At 33.2% G+C, this 16,452-nt stretch overlaps 1 protein-coding gene across 3 annotated transcripts; it reads left to right on the plus strand.

The window, feature by feature from the left end:
• The first annotated feature begins 5,850 nt into the window (after nucleotides 1-5,850).
• On the plus strand, nucleotides 5,851-14,003 carry LOC109190789 (maltose excess protein 1-like, chloroplastic). Of its 3 annotated transcripts, none has more exons than XM_019341391.1 (11): nucleotides 5,852-5,978; nucleotides 6,407-6,855; nucleotides 7,213-7,377; nucleotides 7,464-7,754; nucleotides 7,852-7,941; nucleotides 10,849-10,950; nucleotides 11,042-11,160; nucleotides 12,745-12,807; nucleotides 12,895-12,956; nucleotides 13,673-13,757; nucleotides 13,823-14,003. In XM_019341391.1, exons 2-11 carry the CDS (start codon nucleotides 6,601-6,603, stop codon nucleotides 13,914-13,916), a joined length of 1,326 nt encoding a protein of 441 aa, XP_019196936.1. In that variant the 5' UTR covers nucleotides 5,852-5,978; nucleotides 6,407-6,600; the 3' UTR covers nucleotides 13,917-14,003. The 3 variants fall into 3 exon arrangements, with proteins under 3 accessions (XP_019196939.1, XP_019196936.1, XP_019196937.1); XM_019341392.1 differs by lacking the exon at nucleotides 5,852-5,978 and adding an exon at nucleotides 6,099-6,181; XM_019341394.1 differs by lacking the exons at nucleotides 13,673-13,757; nucleotides 13,823-14,003 and adding an exon at nucleotides 13,060-13,474 and having other exon boundaries at nucleotides 5,851-5,978; nucleotides 12,895-13,008.
• The last annotated feature ends 2,449 nt before the right edge of the window (nucleotides 14,004-16,452 follow it).

Raw genomic sequence — 16,452 nt, forward strand, 5'->3', positions numbered from 1 at the left:
ATCTCATTGCATGATGAATCCTTCTATGATACCACCAATAACCCAATTGCACATGACACACTGACAATAACAAAAAAAATAAATAAATAAAAATAAAGACATGTACTGAAGATGAAAACAATAACAATGCTACCCAAAAGAGAATTAGAAAAATTTAAACAAAAAAGAGTATTTATTTAGACTATCGCATTTAGACTTAGTACTTAGATTAGCGCTATTACAAAGTTGCAAACATTTATTTTTGTGACAGTTATATATAATCAACCTCTCATATATTATCTTGCATTTATATACTTTAAATTACCGATTTAAATAAACAAATTCAACATTTATTTACTTATGCATGAACATCTTCTATATAATATTTCATTAATATACTTTGAAATACTTATTTAAAAATAAGTATTGGGCATTGTCCTATTCGCGCAAAGCGCGTAAAAAAACTAGTTGAACTTAAAAGAAGGGATATGTTCGATCTCAACCATAAATCATCATCAAGTCTTATGTTTCCAACATGTTCAATAGTAACACAATCCCCATTAGGCAAATTGACTACTGCTCCTTCAACAATATGATAGTCATGAAAAAGTTCAAGAGAGCACACAATATGATCCGTGGCCCCGGAATCCAATATCCATGCATGCAAAACCACACAATGAAATAGAGTTAATATAAGTAGTAATAATGTACTTGCCTTCGTTCATATTTTTGTGTACTAACACATGTTCATATTTTTTCCTATTTTAGCTAAAGGTACATGGATACACACATAGAAATAATACTTCCGGGAGCGAAACACTTTCATTTGATTGCCTCTTCAAAAAAAAAAAAAAAAAAAAAAAAAAAAAAAGACTTCTTTCAAATAAAAAACTCTTCTGATGGTCAAGATTTTCTATAGATGTCACAAGTTCAACTCTTTTGCCATTTGCCAAATCTTCTTTTTATATATTATATATGCAATTTCAATACTTGTGTTTGCTAAAACCTTTATTTCAACGTACAGTTTTGATGATTATATTAAGCTTTGCTTGCTAACATGGCGTGCAATTCAAGTGCGCTAGTGAAATCCTAGCTGCTAGCTTTCTTTGGCTAAAACAATGTTAGTTGTTGGATGAATTAGAGTGGCCTAGCTAGCTAGCTTCTCACTATCCTTGAAGCGGTTAGTGATGACTCATTTCGTAATCGTTTTTGCTTATCAACTTCAGCCTACAATATAATGACAAACATATTTAACAACCGGAAAAATAAGTAATAATATTTCACGGAAAAGAAAAACTATAAAGCATTATATATATATATATATATATATATATATATATATATATATATATATATATATATATAGAGGTGATCACATGTGGCCATGTTGTTAGGTGTGGTCATATGGTCAATTATAGGCCATTAGATTAGATAGATCCAATGAATCATATTAATCAAGATTTTTTCAGTATTTTCGCGCACATTCTCCTACCCAGCGAACTGCAAGGGTAAACTCGTCATAAAACACCGGAATAGGGAAAATCACATTGTTGTGTATTTTATTACACTATTGGTGCATGTTGTCAACATTGTTGGTGTATTCTGGAACCCGACCGCTATAAATGGCCACTGTAATTACCATAACACGGGAATACACCATTGGTGTGTTTCACTGTGGTGTGTTTTATTACACTATTGGTATATGTTGTCAACACTGTTGGTGTATTCTGGAACCCACCCGCTATAAATGGCCATTGTAATTACCATAACACCCCCACTTACCAAAACGCGCGAAAATTCTCAGAATTACCACTGTCGTTAGATTAAACTGATTCAAGGACACAGATTCGACCACACGACCACACCTAATGACATGACCACATATGAGCACTCTCCTATATATATATATATATATATATATATATATATATATATATATATATATATATATATATATATTATATTAAGCTTTGGTTTGCTTGCTAACACCGCGTGAGAAAACGCATCGATCATCTCGTGACATTCAATTCGCTATACATATATATCATACATACGCCCGCATGGGTAGCTCAATTGGTCATAGAGGTGAAACTTTGGAATAATAACCAGGGATCGAGTTTCACCAGCGACAGTGAGCACCGGTCTAGCCTCTATGATTCATGTTCAGGGGCCCTTAGGGTTGGGGTTCAGCCTTTTGGAATAATATATACCATACATACTATTTAGTACAGTGTTTAATTTACATAGATCAGAGGTGTATAGTATCAGAATCCTAGTTGGGATGGCGTGCAATTCAAGTGCGCGCGATCTGAAATTCTTGCTAGCTAGCTTATTTAGTTTCATGCTCAATAGTCAATATTAGGTTACGCGCGTAATTGTACCAATGAGGCCTAGTTACTACTTACAAACAGTAGTGTATAAAAAATCCCAATTAGGCACTGATTAATCCCGCTTAGGCACTGATTAATTGGCGCCTACGCGCTGATCGGCCGCCTAGCGTATCACCATAATCAGTGGTCTAGGCCACTGACCGTCTAAGCGCCTTCTAAGACGCCTAGACGCTGACCGCCTAAGCCTTCTAGGCACCGACTAGGTCGCCTAGTTGACTGATTAGCTATTGTTCCATTCTTTTAAAATGGATTATTTTACTCAAAACAATATGGTTTTGAGCGAAATAACCCTAAATTGCTCAAACTCTAGATTTTTTTTAGGTAAATATTTAATATTTTAGTATTAACTATTAAAGTATTAAATAGTTTATAATTATGTAGTCTTAAAAAATTAAAAAAAATTAAACAAATTTTTAAAAAATAAAAAATACACGAGCGCCTAGCAATTTTTTCAAACATGCTTACAAATTTAAAAGTAACTCATTAATGTCATTATTGTACATTTATTCCATAATGTATTCAGTATTTAAATTATGATTTTGGATGTTATTGCCCATATTTAATTAAATATAATTAAATGAATAAGATTATTCTGAAAGTAATTTAGCATAAGATTATCCAAAGGCCTGCCTTCTTCGACCCATACTCCATCTTCATTTTTAGCCTATTAATTCTGTTATTCCTTTTCCTTTTGCAGATTAAGTTATGAAAGTAACGCGAGTTGGTATCCCCTTCCTTTAACCAGTAAGTATTTTGATAATTTAAGGGGTGTATTCAATCAAGACTTTTAAAGAGTTTCAATGACTTTTAATGACTTTTAAAGTTTGGTGGTATTCAATTTAAATTTTAAAGACTTTTTAAAAATCTACGGATATTCGATGCAGACTTTTCAAAAGTTTATAAGACTATATTATATTCGAAAACTTATCAATGTTCATAGACTTTATCATAATATGATTTCTGTGATTTTTTCTTCATTAATATAAATAGATGATATCCAACTCTCCAACCCTATAAACTTTTCAATTTTTTTCTACAAACTTTTTTCTTTTATCTACCTGACAAATTTATCATCAATTTTTTATCAAATTTTAATATACATTTCAAACCTTTTATAAATACTCATATATTTATTTTTATCCCTTTATTATTTATGCAAAAAAAATTTCCTGCGAACAAGCAGCAAATTTGCTTGCTATTCACAGAAAGCTTTTTGCTTGCTGTTGCTTTTTGCTGCGAACAAGCAAAAAGCTTGATATTCGCAGCAAAAAATTGAGTTCATAATATAGAATTTTGCAATTATGAATATTGAGTTTTGTAATTTTGTATATTGAGAGCTAAAAATTTGTGAATATTCAATTCTAAAATTGTGAATATAGAAAAACGAATTCTAAAGACAAACGGCAAAGAAGGAAGAATTTTTTTTTTCAAATTCAAACGGTATCATTTTAAAGCAAAACGACGCAGTTTTAGACCTGCGTCCACAACATAATTTGCCAGACACATGCGATTCTTCTTTCCAGAAGAGGGCTAACCCTAGGCATGACTATGGTTCAGTTCGAACCGAACCGTGCACTGTTGAACAGGAATTGAATCGTCTGTACGGTTCCGGTTAAGGTTCGAGATGAAAAGGAACCAGAAGCGGCAGTTTCAGTTCCAAACCAGAAAAATTAAAAATTATAATGTTTTTTTAATTTTTTAAAAATAAATCCGGTTAGAATCGACGATTCCGATATGAACCGGAACCTTACTATAAGGTTCCGATTCCAGTTCCAGTTTGTCCATTTGCAGAATCGGAATCAGAGATTTTAAATCGAAACCGGAACCGCAGTCACCCCTAACTAACCCTCCTCTAGGCACACACTACTCGAGAAGCCCAGTCTAGCTTTAATGGACGGTAACTCATTATTTCCTACTTTGGTCTCTATAAGAAAACCAATTACATACGTGTTTTTGTGGACTAAGTCGACAAGAACTTGAACTCTCGTAGAATTGCCCAATTCACAACAGTTTCAAGCTCAATCGTTATGTTATGGACTTGTGTCCAGCATACATTGTGGACACGGAACGGTACCGTAAGTGACACCGTTACTTTCCACCTTTAAAAAAAAAAAATTCAGACCGCTTCGTTATAGGAGCATATGTTCATAATTTTATCATTATATGTTATAATTGTAAGTTCATAATGTTAGAGCTCTGTGTTCATAATTCCATAATTGTACATTCATAATTCCATAACTGTACATTCATAATTCCGTAATTGTACATTCATAATTCAATAACTGTAAATTCATAATTTTCGAAACTCTATGTTCACAATTTTAGAGCTCTATGTTCATAAATTTATCATTATATGTTCATAATGTCAGAGCTCTGTGTTCATAATTCCATAACTGTACATTCATAATTCCATACCTGTACATTCATAATTCTGTAACTGTACATTCATAATTTTCGAAGCTCTATGTTCACAATTTTAGAGCTCTATGTTCATAATGTTATCACTATATATTCATAATTGTAAGTTCATAATGTCAAAGCTCTGTGTTCATAATTTCATAACTGTATATTCATAATTCCACAAACGAATAACACCGTTAACGCCTTAACGGTGAGACAAAATCAATTTTTTTTAATTGGAATGCCGTCGTTTTGGACTCGTGTCCACAATGCAGAGTGGACACGAGTCCACAGCATAATTTGCCTTTCAAGCTAAACAACTCATTATTTCGCAAATTATGCCCTGGAAACGTGTTCACCATGAATGGTGAACACGGGTCCAAACGGTGCCATTTTTACGTAAAAAAAAAAAAAAAAAAAAAAAAAAAAAAATTCGCTAATGTGGTGTTAACGGCTCGCGTTTGGTCATATTATGAATTTTCTATTATGAGATTATGAATGTACTGTAAATTCATAATCTCATAACAGAAAATTCATAATCGCATAAAAGAAAAACATTTATTAAATTATGAATTTTCTGTTATGAGATTATGAATTTACTGTAAATTCATAATCTCATAACAGAAAATTCATAATTTATGAATGTTGAAGAAGCTTGCGCTACAGAGGAACAGTCATGGTTTCGGACGGGAATGTGTAGGCACGAGTCCAAAGTGAATGTGCAGGCATAGATTCATAATTTATGAATGTCCGAAATCATTGCTCACCACAAATTAAAGTGAAACCGCGAAATGTGAAAATGAAGAAAAATAGTCACGCGATTAATTAAAAAAGAAAAATAACAGTACACTAACACCGTTGGAACCGTGTTCACCATGGATGGTGAACACGATTTCATGGCATAACGATTGTCATTATTTTGGGCGGGCCTGCAGAACAGAACCCGCCCTTGGAACATTTTTTGGGCTACAATTTTCCAAAAAGAGTTCAACAACAACTAGATTGGGTCAACAAAAGAGTTCATAAGTTTTTTCTTGAATCTTGATTAATGATTACCTAAACCCAAGCCCAATGAGGCCTCCCCATTAGCCTCCTGAATATTCTGATCATAGCATCAGCAACATAATCATCTGCACCCACGGACCTCGTTCTCTGACCGTTGGTTTTTCTGCCATTAATCCCGAGAGAGAGAGTGAGAGCTTATTTTAAGTAAGTGTTTATGCCCACTTTCCGTCTTTACTACGTCGAGCTCGCCGCCCAATTTCCACCTTTTGTGGATCATGTATAGCGATTCGAGCTTACGTGCATCCTCTTGCGTATATATGGGTGTTTGTTTATAACTGATTTTTACGTGTTTGATTGATGCTGAAGAATTTGGGGAGTTCGATTGTCATCATTTTCATTTTCTCCTAGTGTGCGAATTCTTCCATTCTACAGCTATTTGATATGTGCCAATATCTGAATTTTGTTTTTCTTTTTCTGTGAAATTTTTTGCTCTGCCATTGTTTGATGTAATGCCCGTATTCTTTTTTCTGTTCTTCAGTACTCCCTGGTTTCATTTTGTTTCTTAAACTGCAATATAATCAATACAGTTATTTGATTCTGATGCTAATATTCCAACCTGTTGAATGTTATAGATTTGGAGTAGCCGTGCTTCTTGTTTGGCCCCCTCACCTTGGAGTTTGATGTGGATATTTCTGGAGTTGTGTCTACATTCTTCTTTTTGCCATATTTCACCCTTCCCCTGTGAAATTGGTGGTTTCCTTCAACTTTCTGTCTGCTAAAAGAAGTGCCTTGACAAAAAAAAAAAAACTTGTAAACCTTTGTGTACATGAGTTATTTAATGGCATGTTCATTGCATCCCGTGCCTAAGGTGACCCTATGCACTCGTCAACGTTCTAACTGCTGCATTTTGAGAAATCATGTCCAGCATCCTCGATCAAGTCATGCTCTTCATCCAATTAAACATCAACCCAGTGATGGGATTAATTTTAAGAAATTTCTGTTCTTCAGTCCTTTAGTTTACCATCACAAGCCCAAACCAGTCGCTGCACTGGATTCAGATATACCTGGTTCCACTGATCAGGTATTGTATTACTCTTTTGCGTACAATCTGTCACCCCCTTTGTCCCATTTTACCTATTGTATTTTGTTTCCCAAGAGTCAACCAAACTTAAGTTTTAACCAAACTTTTGCTACTTTCGATGTTTTGAGATTTTGATTTTTTTTCAGACTAGTATGTTTTAATGTAGTTTCATAATACATACAGAATAATTTTTTACCACCAAATCAATGGTTGGACAAATAAAATGAGACACAGAGATTATTAATCTATGTCTTTACTGTCATACTGATTGTATGTTTTCTTGCACTTCTGATTCAGTCAAGTATGGTATAAATAATGGGTTAACCAAACCATTTATGATAAATCCATGGATCACAGGACTTGAAAAGTAGTGACAACTTTAAGCAATGGGATTCATTGACTGCAAAGTTTGCAGGAGCTGCCAATGTACCATTTCTACTGTTGCAACTGCCCCAAATCATACTCAATGCTCGTAATCTTCTTGCAGGAAATAAGTCTGCTTTGTTCGCTGTTCCATGGCTGGTAATACTTTCTCCTTTTATTAGCATATCCTTTCTCTTAAACCAAAAATTTAGGTTTGTAAAAGGCTAACAATGATAGTACTACAGGGGATGTTCACTGGACTACTAGGGAATTTGTCTTTGCTATCATACTTCATAACGAAGAGGGAAAAGGAGGTGGCGGGGGTGCAGACATTAGGAGTTATATCAACATATGTTGTAATCTTACAGCTTGCTATGGCTGGAGCTATGCCTTTTCCTCAATTTATAGTGACATCTTTTGTTGTTGCTTGTGGTCTTGTTATAAATTTTATGAATTACTTTTACTTGCTCAATCCTGGACTCTGGCGCTATTGGGAAGACTTTATAACCATTGCAGGCCTCTCTGCACTTCCACAAGTAATTCTTTCTGTCTCTCAAGTATTTTACATATAACATATGTAACATACTAGATTTTATGTAATTTGTCTCCCTTTTATTTTGGGTCTCTGTACAGGTCATGTGGTCAACCTTCCTCCCATATGTTCCAAACACAATCTTGCCGGGTGCAATATCTTTTGTAATGGCAGTGACAGCTGTGCTTATGGTAATCATTACTGGCTCTATCCTAATAGATTTATAATCTACCCCAATATGTCTTATTTTGCTTGAAGTATTAGATGGATGTTCAAAATAGGAAACAATTCACCCCGAAATTGGGAAGAGAGGCATGCATTCAAGCATTAAGTAAAACAATTTTGAACTTAAGAGACTCAGAGTACTATTTGTGAATCTACTTTGACCCATCAGGAGAACACCTTGGGTGGGAGGAGAGAGTGAGATATTAGTCTTACTTGTGACATAAGAAACAGTCATGGTAGTGCCTTCTCTTTGTGATGTGTGGTCCATTTCTCATTTGTTAGAGACAGTCAAGGGAGGTTTGGGTTGTTACCTCGTTCCTCTACCTTCCATTCATGCCTGGATGGGATGTCTTGTAAATATGTATATATACATGTACCAAGAGTAGAATATACAGAAAATAAGAAATAGAAATCTTTTAAAAGCTTCTTTCTTCAATATTTAACATGGTATCAGAGTTGGAGTGGCTGACTATGAGGTGGCGGCCAGTGGGCTATGCCCATCATTCAGTGGTGACATTGGAGGAGGAATCATGCCACCAAAGGAGCCACCACCATCATGGCTGAGCTTCAATGCAATGATGCACTGGTGTGTGAGGGAGATTCCAATTTCTGACCACTTTTATGGCCAAGGTTGGCACCAGCAGACTCATCCTATTGAGTTAATCTAGTTCACTTTTCAAAGTTATCTGAGGTGTTGTTAAAATTGGTGTTGTGTGATTTATGACCTAGTAGTTTTAATTTCAGTGGGGAGTTTTGATTTTTGATTGAAGTAAATGGCAGAAGATAAAGGATTACTATTATGTGAGCTCCATCCAAATTAATTGATGTACTGCTTTCATCTGATGGATTTAATTTTGGAGAATAAAAACTTACGATAAAAGTTAATTTGGGTGGTCTGGGAAAGGAAAGTTATTTAGACAGAATGTACTCAAGAGTCAAGATGACGATAATTCAGCAGAAATTTGGAAAGAAGATGATAAGGCCTTACTTTCTTGTATCATCAACTATATAGATAGAAAGGCAATAGTGTCCATACAACACTGAACAGCTATGAAGGAGGTATGAAAGTTTTTGATTAAGTGTTTACCAGGATCTAATAATTTAAGAAATCTGTATCAATTGTCCCAATAAGTCTATCTCCCTAGGCAGAGGTGCGAGATTTCAGGGACCATTGCTATGATTTTAAGAAAGTGAATAATTCTATGCTGCTATGCCTATTTCAAATGTTTTACAGAAATGAAAGAATGCTGTGATAAGTTAATAGGTTTTTGTTGGATCTCAGACTTGGATAATGTGTATGATTTTTTGAGATCTCAACTACTATGGGCAGTATGGGATAAGGACTTGGAATCCTTGGATAAGGTGTTCTCTATAGGTCAAAATGTCAGGGAACACCAACACTGGTGAAACATTTTAGAAAATTGCTTGTGTAACAAGGAAATAAGATTGAAAAGCATTGTGTGGCTAGAATGGAGCTAGCCGTAGTGGGAGTCTTGGGTGTGGTAGTTTTAGAGGAGGCCATTGAGGAGGATGTGGGGGATCAAGGACATGTTTCAATTGTGGAGAGCCATGACAATTTCAATATAAGTTTACAAAGCTCTGGAGACTGCAGTTCTATAATCAGTAGTGGTCAAAGTTTGCTAATGCTGGGATTGCTGGCTACATTCAACTAGATGAAAATGCTATCACAGCTTCCATCCACTTAAGAGCTTTCACCATCTACTTGCTCCATGGGAACTTTGTCTAATGTTTCTTCCTCTTCTTGACTGTGGGTGATAATTTCATATCATGGAAGAGCAAGCAGCAGAGCATCATAGTGAGGTCTAGCGTGAAATCCAAGTATAGAGCAATAACTTATATGACCTGTGAGCTAAAATGATGCACCATATGCAAAGGTAAGCAAGCCTTTAAGTTTGTGGTATGATAATCAGGCTACTATGCACGTCTTGAATAATCCTGTTTTTCATGAAAGAACAAAGCATATTGAACTAGACTACTCTTTTGTATGGGAAAAGATTCAGCTAAGCGTAATATCTACCTTGTATATACGGAGTGGAAATCAGTTAGTAGATTCTTTTACAAAGGTCTTAATAGTTATAGGGTTGGGTATATTTGTAACAAGTTGGACATGAACAACATCTATGCTCTTGAGGTGACTAGGTGAGTGTTAGAGACTGTCAAGGGTTGTTAGGGTTCTTACCTCATTCTTTTCCCTTCCATTTGCGTGTAGATGTGGTGTCTTGTAGATATGTATAATGTATACATACATGTGCAGAGCTAGTAGAATACACTATAAGAAAATGCTTCAGAGAGCTTCTTCCTTCAATATTTAACACCATTTAGTAGAAGAATTTGCAATGCCTTCACTTCCCTTGTCATGTATGTTAAAGGTGCACCTCTTGAAGGTTTCTTTATCTTCATCTTTGAATTTCTTTATGATGGGCTGTTGAAGGGCATTACATTTTTAATTGCCTGGTTGTTAAGAAAATAGCCTAGTGCAAAAGGTTGCAAACTTGCAACTAAAGTATGGATTATTGCATAAATGGAAAATGAACAAAGAAATAAAATTCATATAGCCAACCCCACTGGATTGGGAATAAGGCATTTTTGAGTTGAGCTGATATACCAGTTTGATTTGATTTCTTTCCTTTGCTTTTTCTAGTCTTCACACAAGATTTGGCTATAACATTTTCTATATGTGAAGTCAATTTCAATCAATGCTTCACATTTATTTTTCCATTAACCAAATATGCCACGCATAAGCATTGTTTTTGCTAGGTTTGAAATTAAAGAGCATCTTTACCAGATTTAGCATATAATGTGAGTGCAAATTTAATCTGGCACTTACGTGAATTTGTTAATCCTGTATACAGGCTCGCATGGGTAAACTGTCAGAGCAAGGTGTCAAATTCATTGCATCACTATCTGGGTGGACTGCCACTCTTCTTTTTATGTGGATGCCAGTTGCACAAATGGTGCGTTTTGTCTAGTCCTCAATTATTAAAAAGTTAAAAATAAAATAACATCTCTGAGGTTTCTCACCTTTATTTATTGTTTCCTGTGCAGTGGACAAATATTCTTAATCCTGATAACATCAAGGGTTTATCTGCTGTCTCAATGTTGCTGGCCATGATTGGGAATGGACTAATGATTCCTCGAGCACTCCTTACTCGGGACTTCATGTGGTACAAACATAATCATTATTTTTAGTTTGGTTTTCTAATGTAGATCTCTGTCTAATAGGAATCTGATACATCATTAAAATATCAGCAATGGTACTATGGTAGTAATGAATTGATGATGTTCATAGTCATTATCTTATCTCCCCAGAACCTGTTTGTCTGTGATAACTTGTAAATTGAATGCTCCTAACCTTCCAATATAATGTATCTGGCTAAATCTTTCTGTTTGTGGGTTGAGTTCTAATTTATAAAATTATAATGTATAAACTCAAGGACTGAAGAATTCCAACAAACTGGGATATTTTTAAACACAAAGCATTTATTCAGCTAGCATTTCTTATTTACATGAATTGAGTTATTCTATTGATTCTGCTGTTTTCTGAGAAGGGTAAAGGGCCATAACTGATTAGCTGCATAGCTTGTTAGGGAAAGCATGGGATTTTACTTCACTGTCTAAACATTAAGGTGGGTAAGGGATCTTAATTTGGGCAGGACAATTGTTTGTGTATTATTATGAGAGAGCTCAACTGTTGCACATTTTTTTCTCATCACTGCACAATTTTATTCCTTAAATAACTAGTGTTGTAGGGATGTAAAAGGGAGTACGTTATCTTATATTATTTTCTATGACCAGGCATCACATACCTTTTAAAGTTGGGGTTTCCCTAATCCAGTTATTGTATTAGTGAGTTTTTGTTTTTATTTAGCAAAGTAATGTCCTTTGCTCAACAGAAGAACTTATGTTACTTACATTATGTCAATAATGGAACAACATTACATCTTATTTCCCTTAATAGCTTAATGATCAGTTAAATTTACAACTCTAGCCTAATCCAGTTATTGTATTAGTGTGCATAATTGTTGGTGATGATGAATATAGCCTAAAGCTATAGGATCTACTTTAAGTGTTTTAACCATTCCTTAAATGTCACCGAGTGAAAGTGCAATTTACCATAGCAAGCATGAACATACAACATCCTCCCATCTTTAAAATAGTTATAGTGAAAAGAATTATTGATATCCTTTTTTTTACAAGAAAAAAAGTAAAATATGTTTCTGGATTGGAAGTTTAATTTGGCTTACATTTTAGGTGGAAAATGTTAGTATTCTTTCTTGTTGCGCTTATGTTCATCTCTTCATTGTCTGTTTTGTATATCAAGCTACACCTTTATCGACCAAAAAGTTTTTGGCATGTGTACTCTGTTTTTCTTTTTAATTTTTGCTTCTTTTTTTTTTTTTTTTTTTTGTGTGTGTGTGTGTTAGGTGATTGTCTGAAGAGGATAATTTTGGTCCTCTTTTCCTTTTTCATGTTGGTTTTGTTTTTTTTTTTTGTTTTCCTTTTTTTTTTGCCATTCATGCTAATGATTGTCTGAATTTGGTAATTGCAATGATCTTCATGATACTATGAAACTCGGTAAGAACTATCAATTAATGGCATTTGTCTTCATTAGCCATGAAATGGAACTAATTTGGTTAATTACTGGTAAGTGGTGTATACAAGGACATATCAACATGCTTTTGTTTCTGTTTTTTCTTTTTGGCATCAAAATATCCTGTCTCACATTTAAAATTCTTCATAAATGACAGGTTCGCAGGTTCTAGTTGGGCGTGCATTTTTTATGGATGGGGAAATCTTGTTTGCTTGTATAGGTACTATGCATACGTATTAAAGTTTTTGAAATTATTGAAAGAATCTATTCCATAATTTTACTAAAGTAGGCTTTGTTGTGTATTCAGTTTAAAAGTCATTAGCAAGGAATTTTTCTTGTCTGCTACAGTTGCGTTTGTAGCATGGATAGGTACGTCTTCTTAGCATTGCTTTCTGATCGTTGTTTATTGTTTCTAAGTTAATGCGAACATCAGGTCCTTCACAAACTATACTGCATGTCAGTAACAGCAATGTGCACCACACTGTTAATGAATATAACTATAATGTTCATGACATCTAATAATTTGAACTTTCACAATCCGTATTACATGCAAATATTGAAGTTTTAGTTTGTCTTTATGAACAAGTGCACATTATTATGTTTCCGGAAGTGCATGGCATCACAGTTGTCTTGTGTGTTATTCTGCTATTTGTTGCCCCTCCCCCTGTCCGTACGGACTTAGCTCACTGGTTCAGTAGGCAGTATTTGAGGCAAGAGCCCAAGGTTCGAAACTTGGTAGTGGCGTTGTGGGGATTATGCCCAAAGTGGGCAGATTCTTTGTGCGCACCGGCATTTGGCCCTATCTGCTGAGCTACTGAGTAACCATGATTTACATCCTTTCCAAATACTTTGTTGGGCTAGGGTGTGGGGGCCTTGGGATTGGGATTCAACCTTTTGGGGCAAAAGAAGTCTCACCAACAGTTGGTTGGGATAACAAATGACGAGGTTTCCCAGGCAGGGATATACTAACATTATATAGTCATATCTCCTTTAGACCTTTACTAAGAACTTGTTTGGGTGATTGAGAAGCAGCCTGACCTTTTCCTTTTGTTTTGCTTCGTTCATTCATTCAAAAACAACCACAGTTATGGCCTTCTGGAAAGATATGCAAGTATATGGTTACAGGTCACCCTTGACATCCTTGAAGAATTTGGTTTCTGGTTCAAAATAGCGACCCTTTGAAGAATTTGGTTTCTAGTTCAAAATAACTGGTGCGACAGCTTCTTCCAGGCCGCTGTGGCTCCAAGAACAGAATGCCAGTATGATATTGCTTCAGTTTTGGCAGTTTATTCTCGAGGAAATAGTCAGTTTTGCGAGAACCTATTTTAGCATTGGCCCAAAGTTTCATTTCGCTTTGCTATGTACAGTACATATTATCCTAATGCAATAAATCTTATATGATTTCGCAAAGAGTTACTCTCTTCTCGTTCTCTTATACTGTTACTGTGGCAAGTGTTTAGTTGAATAATATACTATTTGTCTACATAATATCCCAAACCCTAAGCTTATCACTGTCTAATTTTGATGTAACCAACCTATAAGCCTTTTAGGCAAACGCAAGTAGCGTTTTTCAAATAAGCTATTGATTTTAACAATATTTTTTAATTCTTATTAATTTATTTACTAGTTTTTTTACGCGCTTTGCGCGAATGGGATAATGCCCAATGATTATTTTTAAATAAGTATTTCAAAGTATATCAACGTAATATTATATCGGAGATGTTCATGCATATGTAAATAAATATTGAACGATATTTGGTAGTGGTAGTTTTCCCCTACATGTTTCATGCATTGTGAGATGTGTGTCGTAGGTTATCATGTGAAAGTATTGAACAAAAAGAAGACAATGGACAATGCAGTGAATATAATAAATTGATAAATTGATAAATTGTAGAAAATAAAGATAATATAACTAATGAAATTATATCTATTTTTAAATTTTTTATAATGAATAATTTTTTTTTAAATAAAGGCATTATAGACATCTAATTCAAAATTAATTAATTGGATATGTATTATTTTTTGTTGTAGCTATTATTTAGTTTAATAAGAGTAATAAAGTGGCGTATATACTTTTCATCAACAATAATGCAATCATTGATTAAAAAAAAATACATACAAAAAATATTAATGCAAAAGTATAATTGAAATATTAAGTTTTTTTTTCTGATCTAAATAATCAAAAGAATATTAAGTTTTTTTCTGATCAAATGATTTTTAAAGTTCTTGATTTATAATATTTGATGCTTAACTTTGAATGTTATGTATTTAGTCAGACTAATTATTTGAACAAAGTTTATGTTAAATTTTATATTATATATATTTTAAATATATTTTAACATATTCGTAGTATATGTTTAACAATTATGCCAACTCTAATTAGAATGTGGTTCGAAATTAAGACTTTTCTTATAGAAATTAATGTGTAAGTTAAAATAATAAATACTTAACGGAATATTCCGTTACTAAAGTTTATGCTAACGGAATTTAAGTTATTTAAGGGAAGAAAATAATATAATAGAGGGTAAATAAGGAAAATCAATAAAAAATATTAAAATAAAAATAATATGAACCATTCATTTTAAGAAACAATAGTATAATATGAACCATTCATTTTAAGAAACAATAGGACCGACATTTTTTTGTTCTGGTTAAAAGCCTAATATTATTGGCTCTTATTAGAATTGTAGATTGTAGATGTAGATGTAGATAAAAATGACACAATTTAATGTTTGTCTCTCAATTGTTTACCAACTTGTTTATAAAGGCAGGAACTACCAAGAACTCTATTTAGATATCTAATGAATATACAAGATTAAAATAAATAGATAGTATGAAACAATATATTAAAACATTTCATCTTTAATCTATTTCTATATATATATATATATATATATATATATATATATATATATACTTTAAATTGCAATACATATCAATATTTAAATTTGAATATATAAATTTATAAAAACATGTTTTATGTCTTTTTACATTTATCATCTTATTCAACAGATAATTTTACCAAACACCTTAATTTCAATCAATTAGCTTATTAGTTATTAGCTTTTCAATTTTAGCTATTAGCTTTGTTTTTTAGCTTTTAACTAGCTTATAAACTATGTATGCTAAACGAGTCTTAAAAACATACTCTCTCCATCCCAAAAATTACTCCAAATCTCTTTGTTTGAACACACTAATTTATTAGAGTATATTTAATATATATTGATAATTGAAGGGTGTGTTCATAATCGTTTTTTTATCGGGTGAACTAAGGATTCGTCTCAACTAAAAGTGTTTAAGATAATAGTTAGACTGCATATTAATTATTTATGTAATGTTCAACACTATATTGATAAAATGATTAATTTTTTTTTTTCATGATAAATGTAATGTAATTTTTTTTAATAATAGATGTGTATACACTGCAGTTTCAGTTCAACACAATTACAATTTCATTTCAATATAACTACTGTTTCATTCGACATTTATACACTCAAATTTGTGAAAATATTATTTAATTTTATTTTATATACACTATAGTTTCATTAAAACACAAGTACATGATCATTTCGATATAACTACAGCTTCATTGCACAATATATACTCAAATATGTGAAATGTTATTCAGTTTCATTTTATATACACTACAGTTTCATTTCATCACAACTATAGTATCATTTCGATATAATTGCAGTTTCATTTGATAATATATAAAACAATACGTGAGGCAATATCGGTTTAGATACACTGTAGTTTCAATTGAATTAGAAAAACTTTTTAAAAAAATACTCCGTAGTTTTTAAATGAAAATGAAAAATAGTGCTAAACAAATACATTTTTTGTTTTTAAAATTTTCAGAAATTTA

The sequence above is a fragment of the Ipomoea nil genome, unplaced genomic scaffold (assembly GCF_001879475.1).
Source record: "Ipomoea nil cultivar Tokyo-kokei standard unplaced genomic scaffold, Asagao_1.1 scaffold1576, whole genome shotgun sequence".
Lineage (NCBI taxonomy): Eukaryota > Viridiplantae > Streptophyta > Magnoliopsida > Solanales > Convolvulaceae > Ipomoea > Ipomoea nil.